The following is a 12,508-nucleotide window of genomic DNA, read 5'->3' on the forward strand; positions in this document are numbered from 1 at the left end:
AGAGAACAGTCTGAGCGAGAGAGAGAGAGAACAGTCTGAGCGAGAGAGAGAACAGTCTGAGCGAGAGAGAGAACAGTCTGAGCGAGAGAGAGAGAACAGTCTGAGCGAGAGAGAGAGAACAGTCTGAGCGAGAGAGAGAGAACAGTGAGCGAGAGAGAGAGAGAACAGTCTGAGCGAGAGAGAACAGTCTGAGCGAGAGAGCGAGAGAGAACTGTCTGAGCGAGAGAGAGAGAGAGAGAGAGAGAGAACAGTCTGAGCCAGAGAGAGAGAGAACAGTGAGCGAGAGCGAGAGAGAGAACAGCCATAGCATCAATGCCTTCCTCTTGCAGGAACTGCTGACACACTCCAGCCACATGAGGTCTAGCATTGTCTTGCATTAGGAGGAACCCAGGGCCAACCGCACCAGCATATGGTCTCACAAGGGGTCTGAGGATCTCATCTCGGTACCTAATGGCAGTCAGGCTACCTCTGGCGAGCACATGGAGGGCTGTGCGGCTCCCCAAAGAAATGCCACCCCACACCATGACCCACCACCAAACCGGTCATGCTGGAGGATGTTGCAGGCAGCAGAACGTTCTCCACAGCGTCTCCAGACTCTGTCACATCTGTCACATGTGCTCAGTGTGAACCTGCCTTCATCTGTGAAGAGCACAGGGCGCCAGTGGCGAATTTGCCAATCTTGGTGTTCACTGGCAAATGCCAAACGTCCTGCACGGTGTTGGGCTGTAAGCACAACCCCCACCTGTGGACGTCGGGCCCTCATACCACCCTCATGGAGTCTGTTTCTGACCGTTTGTGCAGAAACATGCACATTTGTGGCCTGCTGGAGGTCATTTTGCAGGGCTCTGGCAGTGCTCCTCCTGCTCCTCCTTGCACAAAGGCGGAGGTGCTGGGTTGTTGCCCTCCTACGGCCTCCTTCACGTCTCCTGATGTACTGGCCTGTCTCCTGGTAGCGCCTCCATGCCCTGGACACTACGCTGACAGACACAGCAAACCTTCTTGCATCAGCTCGCATTGATGTGCCATCCTGGGTGAGCTGCACTACCTGAGCCATTTGTGTGGGTTGTAGACTCCGTCTCATGCTACCACTAGAGTGAAAGCACCGCCAGCATTAAAAAATGACCAAAACATCAGCCAGGAAGCATAGGAACTGAGAAGTGGTCTGTGGTCACCACCTGCAGAAACCACCCACAAAATGTGTAGAATTGCGCGGGATGTTCCCCAATTATGACAAACATTTTGGGAAGCACTGCATTAGAGAGAGTGTTGTGATGTTGAGTCATGTGGTCCACCCCGTCTTAATTGTGTGCGTTTTGTGTGTAGGCCCTACTGAACGTTTCCATGTCGTTGTTGGAGTGACGTGGAAGCAAAGTGTTTTACAAGCAGCCCTCTGCTCATAATAATACAAATGCTAGTGAGTGTGTGTTTGAGAAGTGGTGTGTTTGTGTGTACTTGTGGCGCATACATGTGTGTGTGTGTGTGTGTCTGTCTGTCTTCCCCTCAGGCTGGGGCTGTGGAAGTAAACAGGCTCATTAAGAGGCAATTGTTCACAGCTGAGCACCCTGAGCCAAAGCCTGAGTGGCGTGGAGCAACGCCACACCATGGGGACACTTTGGCCACCACACACACAGGGAAATTAATGGAGACTCCAGGGGAGGAAGGGAGGGGTGCAACACTGGGACTCTCCAGCTTGTTACCGTCTCTGCTGCTGCTACACTGGCAAAAAAAAAGTATGTGAACCCTTTAGAATTACCTGGATTTCTGCATAAATTGGTCATCAAATTTGATCTGATTTTGATCTAAATCACAACAAGTCATTAGCCTATCAGGAGTCAGCTTTCCTGGAGTACAATAAATGAGTCAAGATTGAAGATCTTGGTTAGAGCTGCCCTGTCCTATAAAAAACACAGCAACATTTAGAGTTTGCTATTCACAAGAAGCATTGCCTGATGTGAACCATGCCTCGGAGAAAAAAAAGAGAAGACCTAAGATCAAGAATTGTTGACTTGCATGAAGCTGGAAAGGGTTACAAAAGTATCTCTAAAAGCCTTGATGTTCATCAGTCCACGGTAAGACAAATTGTCTATAAATGGAGAAAGTTCAGCACTGTTGCTACTCTCCTGGCTGTTCTGCAAATATGACTGCAAGAGCACAGCGCAGAATGCTCAATGAGGTTAAGAATAATCCTAGAGTGTCAACTAAATAGTTACAGAAAATATTTGGAACATGCTAACATCTCTATTGACGAGGATACGATATGTAAAACACTAAACAAGAATGGTATTAATGGGAGGACACCAGGGAAGACGCCACTGCTGTCCAAAAAAAAACTTTGCTGCACGTCTGAAGTTCGCAAAAGAGCACCTGGATGTTCCACAGTGCTTCTGGCAAAATATTCTGTGGACAGATTCAACTAAAGTTGAGTTGTTTGGAAGGAACACACAACACTGTGTGGAGAAAAAAAGGCCCAGCACACCAACATCAAAACCTCATCCCAACTGTAAAGTATGGTGGAGGGAGCGTCATGGTTTGGGGCTGTTTTGCTGCCTCGGGGTCTGGACAGCTTGCTATCATCAATGGATGAACTCCCAAGTTTATTAAGAAATTTTGCAGGAGAATGTAAGGCTATCTGTCCACCAATTGAAGCGCAACAGGACAACGACCCAAAACACAGAAGTAAATCAACAACAGAATGACTACAACAGAAGAAAATACGCCTTCTGGAGTGGCCCATTCGGAGTCCTGACCTCAACCCGATTGAGATGCTGTGGCATGACCTCGAGAGCGATTCACACCAGACATCCTAAGAATATTGCTGAACTGAAACAGTTTTGTAAAGAGGAATGGTTGAAAATTTGTTTGGTTGAGGTTATTGCTGCCAATAGAGGGTCAATCAGTTATCAAATCCAAGGGTTCACATACTTTTCCCACCCTGTACTGTGAATGTTTACACGTTGTGTTCAATCAAGACATGAAAATGCATAATTGTTTGTGCTTTATTAGTTTAAACAGACTGTGTTTGTCTATTGTTGTGACTTAGATGACGATCAGGTCAAATTTTATGACCAGAGGGCCTCCCGGGTGGCGCAGTGGTTAAGGGCGCTGTACTGCAGCGCCAGCTGTGCCATCAGAGTCCCTGGGTTCGTGCCCAGGCTCTGTCATAACCGGCCGCGACCGGGAGGTCCGTGGGGCGACGCACAATTGGCCTAGCGTCGCCCGGGTTAGGGAGGGCTTGGTCGGTAGGGGTGTCCTTGTCTCATCGCGCACCAGCGACTCCTGTGGCGGGCTGGGCGCAGTGTACGCTAACCAAGGTGGCCAGGTGCACAGTGTTTCCTCCGGCGCATTGGTGCGGCTGGCTTCCGGGTTGAATGTGCGCTGTGTTAAGAAGCAGTGAGGCTTGGTTGGGTTGTGTATTGGAGGACGCATGACTTTCAACCTTCGTCTCTCCCGAGCCCGTACGGGAGTTGTAGCGATGAGACAAGATAGTAACTACTACAACAATTGGATACCACGAAATTGGGGAGAAAAAGTTAAAATATTATGACCAATTTATGCCAAAATGCAGGTAATTACGAAGGGTTCACATACTTTTTGAAGGACTACAGTACTGTGTGTTTTCTGTTCACTGGGAACATGAACTACAGGGAGTTCTGTCTCATTATTGACCCAGCTAAAGAGATACAATATGTTATATTGAATTCTGTCGACCCAGCACACTCAATATGGGTGCCATTTGGCCTGGTCTAGATGCCATGATCAGGGGTCTTGCATTCTGTATGCTCTACACTGCTTCCTAGTGGTGATACCTCCTCACTACCAAGAGAACTGTAAATAGTGGGGTAGGATGATGTTCCCCAGACTAACACAGATCTTAGGTCAGTTTTATGCCCCCCACCCACCCTAATGGTTAAGGTTAGGATTGGGTGAGGGTTAGCTGACCCTAAATTGGTGCTTACGGGCAACATCTAACCAAGGTGACAAGGGTTAGCTTTACATTTTATTTAGCCCTACAGGCAGTGACCAAGGATCAATTCTACTCCATAGCTTACTGTAAAAGTACTATAGTCCTATTATAAGAGCATCCATCCAACATAGTGGACAAAGGTGATCTTTGTAAAAGACCATCATGTGTCAGTGAGCCAGGCAGTCTGCCCCAGGCTAGCCCTGGGTGACAGCTGTGATGCTCTATTGGCTGAGCTAAATGCCAAAAGCCCTGTTGGACGAGGTGGGTTTTAACACAGTGATCCTAGAGCCACAAGAGAAGGGAACGCTGGGCCAACCTTTAGCATTCAACTAGTTACAGTGAAATGAAGGTTCTGGTTATGATGAAAGAAGGTTATGTTTATGATGCCTGTGTGTTGTTAGCCTGCAGGCTATTTATTTTCTTCGGATGGTGTTTTTTCACCATCTGTTTTGTTGGTTAGGAGATGTGAATGTGGGGTTTGTCTGCCAGGGTGATAGCGTTTGAAATGCTTTCAACATATGACTTTCAGCTGTTGAGGACCTGAAATAACTATTAAAGCGTTTCGTCATAAAATGTAAGTCTGAATAAGGTTTGACATCAGAGACAAACTCCTTAGTCATTGTTGAGCTTCCAAGGGGCTCGATTCAATCCATAGCACAGAACATCTGCATTGTAGTGCGGTTCACATTTAAAAGTAATTTCCAATTGATCCGACCTATGCAGCGTTTACCTTGAATGCAATCTCTGCGACTGTGGGAACATTGCCATTAATTGTCAATCGCGCTATAAAGCAGATCTTCAACGCTATGGATTGAATTGAGTCCTAATGCAGTTACGTGCTTTAGATTGTCTCTGTAGTCACAAATGGAGGATGAAAAAGGTTATGAGAAGAAGAGATTATTTGTGCTCCTTTATATTGTATGTGTGAGAGCAAAGCATCAGCTGACACAGATTATGCTGTAAACAAAAATACTCCTGCTGGAAACACAAATGCCGCCTTAAAGGCAAAGACGTGACACACATGCGCAAGCAGCAGTGACACACCCGCGTGCGAACACGCACACACACAAACTGACCGTTAGCTCTATAGCGAGGTTCGAAATGGTTAGATCCCGCTGCTTCCACAGTATATTGATGTGATTGATTTCTCTCCTTCTCTTCCTCTCTCCCTTTCTCTCCTGAACTCATGCAAACTAAATGGATCTATGTTGTCTTGGTAACACATTATTTACTTTTTATCTGCGAACATTTGGTCAAATAGGACATCGACATGTTATTAGAATGTTGTGACTGCATCGATCAATTCTCACTCTAATAAAATGTGTTAAATTATTACACCTTATAAACACGTCCATTTAGATATGCTATCATACAATATGCTTCGAATATAATGTTCTCCATCGTCGTCAAGAGAAATGTGTGATGTAGTACTCCAGCTCTCCACCAGGTGTCCCTAGTGTGATAAGGAATACTGTACTTTCTGTGTGCCTACAGCAGTTCACGTGCAGACAACACAAGCCATTTTTTTTTTGCCTTATAGGATCTGTTCACGTAGTGGATGAGAGGGGACATATCAGTAGCAGTGTCCCTGTCGCCTGTCCTGACCTGTGACACACACAGTCAGACTAAAACCAGACAGGTCAAACCAGCAGACCAACCTCCCTCGCTCTGATACAGGAGCATTAGTCACACAGCCAGCATGCACAGAATGACAAATAGCACAGAAACAATGCATCCAGAATTCACATACACACATAAATGAGGCACATACTGCACACAAGCACACACGCGGTGCCATGTAGCTACTGTAGGATCGGTTTTCAATGCTCCCTTTCCCTCTGGTTTAACGAGCTCACCCCAGTATATTGACATCAGTTTACGGCCTGTTTCAACTTTACGCCTTTTTCATATACCTGTTTCAGAGCCATGCGACTACCTAATTCAAAATTGACCATGCAGCGGTTCAAATCCAAGTGTAAATGCCGTTGATCAAACTCCAGGTGGTGTTATGGTCAGATGACATGAAAATAGAGCTCTTTGGCCACACACACCAATGGTGGCTTTGGTGTCGAAAAACAGAAGCCTATGCAGAAAAGTATCTCATACCTACGGTAAAATATGGTGGTGCATCTTTGATGTTATGGGGCTATTTTGCTTCCACTGGTACTATGACCCTTGTTAAAGGTCAGCATCATGAACTTTACCAAGTACCATGACATTTTAGCCAAAACCTGGTTGCCTCTGCCAGGAGGCTGGCAGTTGGACGCAAGTGGATCTTCCAGCAAGACAACAACCCCAAGCGCACATCAACATCCACAAAGAAATAGTTAATTGAAAAAAAGTCTCTGGACTTGAACCCCAATTAAAAACCTTTGGTTTGAATTGAAGAGGTCCGTCCATAAGCGCAGACAAAGGATATCAAGGATCTGTAAAGATTCTGTATGGAGGAATGATCTAAGATCTCTCCAAATGTCTTCTGTAATCTCATTAAACATTTTAGAAAAAGACTGTCGTTAACCTCGCAAGGTTAGGTTGCCTCGCAAGGTTAGGGTGCCTCGCAAGGTTAGGGTGCCTAGCAAGGTTAGGGTGCCTCGCAAGGTTAGGGTGCCTCGCAAGGTTAGGGTGCTGCAGTACTGAAAAAAAGGGGTGCCAATAATCTTTACTCCTGTCTTTTTTTTAAATCTGAACAATCTGAACAATTTATATTAGTTAAAAAATTGCATATTTTATAACTCAGTATTTGTATTATTTATTATATACAGTTGTTTTTGCTCATCTTTATCAAGGGTGCCAATCATTTTGTTCCTGACAGCACCCTCTTTCAGAGCCATGTAAATACCTACTTCATAAACTTAAACTTGGTACCGGAAAGACTTCAGGCCTCCGACAATCCCCAACCAAGCATTTAACGCAACACAACAACATGTGTTTTTGAGGTTTATCTCCTGAGAGATGCATAAACAGTGATGCCGTACAGTATATAATAGAATTGTGATTGACTGAATCTGATTGATGATGCTAATGCTCGGTGTTGTGTTTCCCTTACAGTAAAGTGGAGACAGCAGCCATTGAGACAGAGTTGCTGAGGGACTACAGGTTTGGCCAGCAGCAGCTCATAGAGATCTGGGGGCACGCCTGTGCCATCGCCATCACCAAGGTACCCCCCTATTCTTTCTCCAAGAATCACCTTTTTTGGGACCATTCATCCATTTCATCCCTCATTCCCCAGATTCTGATGCTGATAGTATTAACAGTATTTCAAACCCATGCAACTTTCTAATAGCTAGGAACTGTGAATAGAGATTTAGGGAACACACAGGGACTGTTCTGTTCTCTGTATTCTTTTTTTTTTTTTTTAATTACCCCTTTTTTCTCTCCAATTTCGTGGTATCCAATTGTTTTGGTAGCTACTATCTTGTCTCATGGCTACAACTCCCGTAGGGCTCGGGAGAGACGAAGGTTGAAAGTCATGCGTCCTCCGATACACAACCCAACCAAGCCGCACTGCTTCTTAACACAGCGCACATCCAACCCGGAAGCCAGCCGCACCAATGTGTCGGAGGAAACACCGTGCACCTGTCAACCTTGGTTAGCGCGCACTGCGCCCGGCCCGCCACAGGAGTCGCTGGTGCGCGATGAGACAAGGATATCCCTACCGGCCAAGCCCTCCCTAACCGGGACGACGCTAGGCCAATTGTGCGTCGCCCCACGGACCTCCCGGTCGCGGCCGGTTACGACAGAGCCTGGGCGCGAACCCAGAGTCTCTGGTGGCACAGCTGGCACTGCAGTACAGCGCCCTTAACCACTGTGCCACCCTGTATTCTCGAAAAAACAGTGAGTGTGGGTGTTTATTTACAGTTGTGGGAGAACTGTCCCCCTCAACAATGCTGTGTCTCTGCTCCATAAACCCTGAGGCACATCAGTGAACAGAAGCTCTATCTGGCCTGATTGTCTGATGAGAGACTGATCTGCTCAGCTGGGAGCCAGTCTGGCAAGTCCACATGCCCCTTATCAGTCCCTTTTGTGTGTGTGTGTTAGCACGTGTATGTGTCTGCTTATGTATCATGTGTCTGTTTTTAGCTTGTGTGTGTGTGTGTGTCTGTGTGTGTAAGTTCTCCAAGTCAGACTGCCTGTAGTCAGCGGTAGCAGCAGCAGTGTCTGGAGTGTGTCTCTGTGGAGCTGTCAGGAACACACGTGGTTCCTTTGACCAGACGGTTGGTTGGTTTAACCCTGCGGTCGTTTGCTCCACGGGCACCCAGTGTGGTGTGATAAATGCTCCCTGAGATTCCAGACATATGAGACACTTTCCTTTCAGAGAGAGAGAGAAAGTCTGATTACCTCAACCACATCCCCTTACCACCATTATCACCAGCAGCCAATGGTCCATGGCCAGAGCGGACACAGCCGCAGCACACATACCGTAGCTAGACAAACAGCGCCTGGCTCGACCCGGATTGGCCTGGGGCTTCTGCACACACATGCATGACATCACTGTTATTGAAGAAAAGTGCAGTAGTAGGGCCTTATGATTTCACTGCAGTCGTTGCAGTTGCCAGATAGATTCATTTTTCACCAAGTAATTCCCCCCCCCCCCCATACGTCCAAAGACATCCAATCCCCCGGCAGCAACCACACGGGCCATGACGGGTCCATCTCCGGTGTGTTCCTCTGTGATCTGGGCTGGAGTGCGTGTGGAGCGGCGCCTGTGTTCAGTCTGGGTTGGGAAGCCTTTCAACACCTGGGGAGACAAATAATGTTCTGCTTCCACGGAGCAGTAAACGCTGGAGTGTGTTGTCCCTGGGTCCCTGTTCTGTCTACTCAGGATGTGTTCAAAATGTCAACATGTCCGTCGTAAAACATATTCATTATCCTGTGCAGCTTTCATTAATAGTGTGTGGCCGTATTTATGTGTGTGTGTGTGTGTGTGTGTGGGGGGGGGGGGAATATGTATTTTTCTTACACTTGATCATTTTTACCCATAATTCTTATTTGTTTATTCCTATTTTACCCCCTTTTTCTCCCCATTTTCTGACTTATCTCATCGCTGCAACTCCCCAACAGGCTCGGGAGGCGAAGGTCGAGTCATGCATCCTCCAAAACATGACGGCCTGCTTAACCCGGAAGCCAGCCGCACCAATGTGTCGGAGGAAACATCGTTCAACTGACAACCGAGGTGAGCCTGCAGGCACCCGGCTCGCCACAAGGAGTTGCTAGAGCTCGATGAGCCAAGTAAAAACCCCCCGGCCTGGGAGAGCATAGGCCCACCCACTGGGGAGCCAGGTCCAGCCAATCCGAACGAGTTTTCCTCCACAAAGGGCTTTATTACAGACAGAAATACTCCTCAGTTTCATCAGCAGTCTGCGTGGCTGGTCTCAGACGATCCCGCAGTTGACGAAGCCAGATGTGGGGATCTTGGGCTGGCGTGGTTACACATGGTCTACGGTTGTGCGCCAGTTGGACGTACTGCTAAATTCTCTATGACAACGTTGAAGGTGGCTTATGGTAGAGAAATTAACATTACATTGTCTGGCAACAGCTCTGGTGAATATTCCTGCAGTCAGCATGCCAATTGCACGCTCCCTCAAAACTTGAGACATCTGTGACATTGTGTTGTGTGACAAAACTGCACATTTTAGAGTGGCCTTTTATTGTCCCCGGCACAAGGTGCACCTGTGTAATGATCAGGCGGAGTTCCTCTGTCCAGTGTCTGTGTTCTTTTGCCCATCTTAATCTTTTATTTTTATTGGCCAATCTGAGATATGGCTTTTTCTTTGCAACTCTGCCTAGAAGGCCAGCATCCAGGAGTCGCCTCTTCACTGTTGACGTTGAGACTGGGGTTTTGCGGGTACTATTTATCTGTTTCTCAAACTAGACACTCTAATGTACTTGTCCTCTTGCTCAGTTGTGAACCGGGGCCTCCCACTCCTCTTTCTATTCTGGTTAGAGCCAGTTTGTGCTGTTCTGTGAAGGGAGTAGTACACAGCATTGTATGAGATCTTCAGTTTCTTGGCAATTTCTCGCATGGAATAGCCTTCATTTCTCAGAACAAGAATAGACTGACGAGTTTCAGAAGAAAGTTCTTTGTTTCTGGCCATTTTGAGCCTGTAATCGAACCCACAAATACTCATGCTCCAGATACTCAACGAGTCTAAAGAAGGCCCGTTTTATTGCTTCTTTAATCAGTACAACAGTTTTCAGCTGTGCTAACACAACTGCAAAAGGGTTTTCAAATGATCAATTAAACTTTTAAAATTATAAACTTGGATTAGCTAACAACGCCTGTGTAGATATTCCATTAAAAATCAGCCAGTTCCAGCTACAATAGTAGTTTACAACATTAACAATGTCTACACTGTATTTCTGATCAATTTGATGTTATTTTAATGGACGAAGAATGTGCTTTTATTACAAAAACGAGGACATTTCTAAGTAACCCCAAACTTTTGAACGGTAGTTTATGTATGAAGGTATTTATGTGTGTGTGTGTAGTGGGACATGTGTCTATGTGTGTGTGTGTGTGTGAATGTCAGGTGGACAAGAGCAGATGTATCTCATTACTATGGATGTCAGGGAGGCAATACAGTCATTGCTCCTGTGTGTACTATGTGTGTGTGCATGTGTATGTTGTGAGGATAGGACTGAGGAGCCTGGTGAGCTGACATACAGTGCATTTGGAAAGTATTCAGACCCCTTGACGTTTTCCACATTTTGTTACGTTACAGCCTTATTCTAAAATGTATTAAATCGTTTTTTCCCTTCCTCATCAATATACATACAATAACTCATAACAAAGCAAAAACATATTTTTACCAAAAGAAATGTATTGACATATCACATTAACATACAGTACCAGTCAAAAGTTTGGACACACCTACTCATTCACGTTTTGTTTTTCCCCGTTTTTTTTCTGCATTGTGAAATAACACATAAGAAAAAATATAGTACCAAAAAAATGTTCACCAAATCAAACTATATTTTAGATTCTTTAAAGTAGCCGCCCTTTGCCTTGATGACAGCTTTGCACATTCTTGGCAAGTATTCAGACACTTTACTCAGTACATTGTGGAAGCCTCAAGTCTTCTTCGATATGAAGCTTAGCACACCTGCACACCTCTATCAGGTTGGATGGGGAGCGTCGCTGCACAGGTATTTTCAGGTCTCTCCAGAGATGTTCGATCACGTTCAAGTCCAGGCTCTGGCTGGGCCACTCAATGACATCCAGAGACTTGTCCTGAAGCCACACCTGCGTTGTCTTGGCTGTGTGCTTAGGGTCGTTGTCCTGTTGGAAGGTGAACCTTTACACCAGTCTGAGGTCCTGAGCACTTTGGAGCAGGTTTTCATCAAGGATCTCTCTGTACTTTGCTCCATTCATCTTTCCCTCGATCCTGACTATTCTCCCAGTCCCTGCCACTGAAAAACATCCCCACAGCATGATGCTGCCACCACCATGCTTCACCATAGGGATGGTGCCAGGTTTCCTCTAGAAATGACCGCTTGGTATTCAGGCCAAATAGTTCAATCTTGGTTCTCATGGTCTGAGAGTTCTTAAGGCCAGGCACCACAGGCAAAATCTATCAGTTTTCAGATTTTGGGATATTTTGCAACTAACTTCCATACTTTCATAAAATGTACAAATAAATCGGCAATAATGTATATACATACTTTATTTGTATCATTTTATCCCAACTATGTCAACTACACCTACCAAAAATGTGGTTCTTGATAGCGGTTGAAGGTCAACATGAAACATGGTATTTTGAAAACTCCATGTTGAATCATATATCACTTAAAGGCTTGTTATCCGGGGAATATAGTTAGCTAGTCCATACATGGCTATATCCTTTGTAGACGTAGTTCTTCGTGCTGAAAGACGAGTCATTTTCTGACATCATATTGGTTACTGGCATTTAAAGGCCCCTTCCAGTAATCTGTTTGGTTAAAATGCAGCGCAGCGCTTCCTCGAAGAATCCACGTAAAGAGAGACAAAATGAGAAAATCTCTAGTGGAGATGAAGATGACAACTATCGGCGATCAACTAGACATCAGCCAGCCAACAGTGGCTTTTATTCCACATGTCACAAATAAACCAACTTGTACATTATTTGATTTGTCCACAGTGTCTAATCACCATAGACCCCACCAACCAGGCATTCTGTCATGATAGAATGTGCCGACTGTGAAGGTGATCGTGATGAATTTAGGAGGAGTGTTTACACTTCCTCCAGGCTGCAGGGGTGCTCCAGGGGATATGTGGCATTTGATATGAATGTGAGGATGGTTCTTCTAGCCCATGAACTTGGACTTGGTTATGCAGATCTAAAGAAAATGAGCAAAGTCCTAGGGATTCCTTCCTTGAGTCTCCGCTTATATCAGAGAAATGACCAGAGTGACACAGAAATAAAAAGGGAGAGTAGCCCATGATTGTCAGGTGACTTGCTGTGTATAAATAATATTTATTTCCTTGCTCCAGCAAATGTATTCAAAGGGAATAAAACAGAGTGATTGGAAAACATACCTACACAATGAGACTGTCACATTAGCCTA

The 12,508-nt window shown here is 45.6% G+C and overlaps 1 protein-coding gene across 1 annotated transcript in view; it reads left to right on the forward strand.

The window, feature by feature from the left end:
• The window catches only part of LOC110524255 (yjeF N-terminal domain-containing 3), a 159,967-nt gene that overhangs the window by 136,105 nt on the left and 11,354 nt on the right, over window positions 1-12,508 (forward strand). The window contains exon 2 of the mRNA XM_021603739.3: window positions 7,013-7,121. Within this exon, the coding sequence (XP_021459414.1) occupies window positions 7,013-7,121 (109 nt within the window). The remainder of the gene's footprint in view (window positions 1-7,012; window positions 7,122-12,508) is intronic.

Source organism: Oncorhynchus mykiss, chromosome 5 (assembly GCF_057628025.1).
Source record: "Oncorhynchus mykiss isolate SJ-2025 chromosome 5, ASM5762802v1, whole genome shotgun sequence".
Lineage (NCBI taxonomy): Eukaryota > Metazoa > Chordata > Actinopteri > Salmoniformes > Salmonidae > Oncorhynchus > Oncorhynchus mykiss.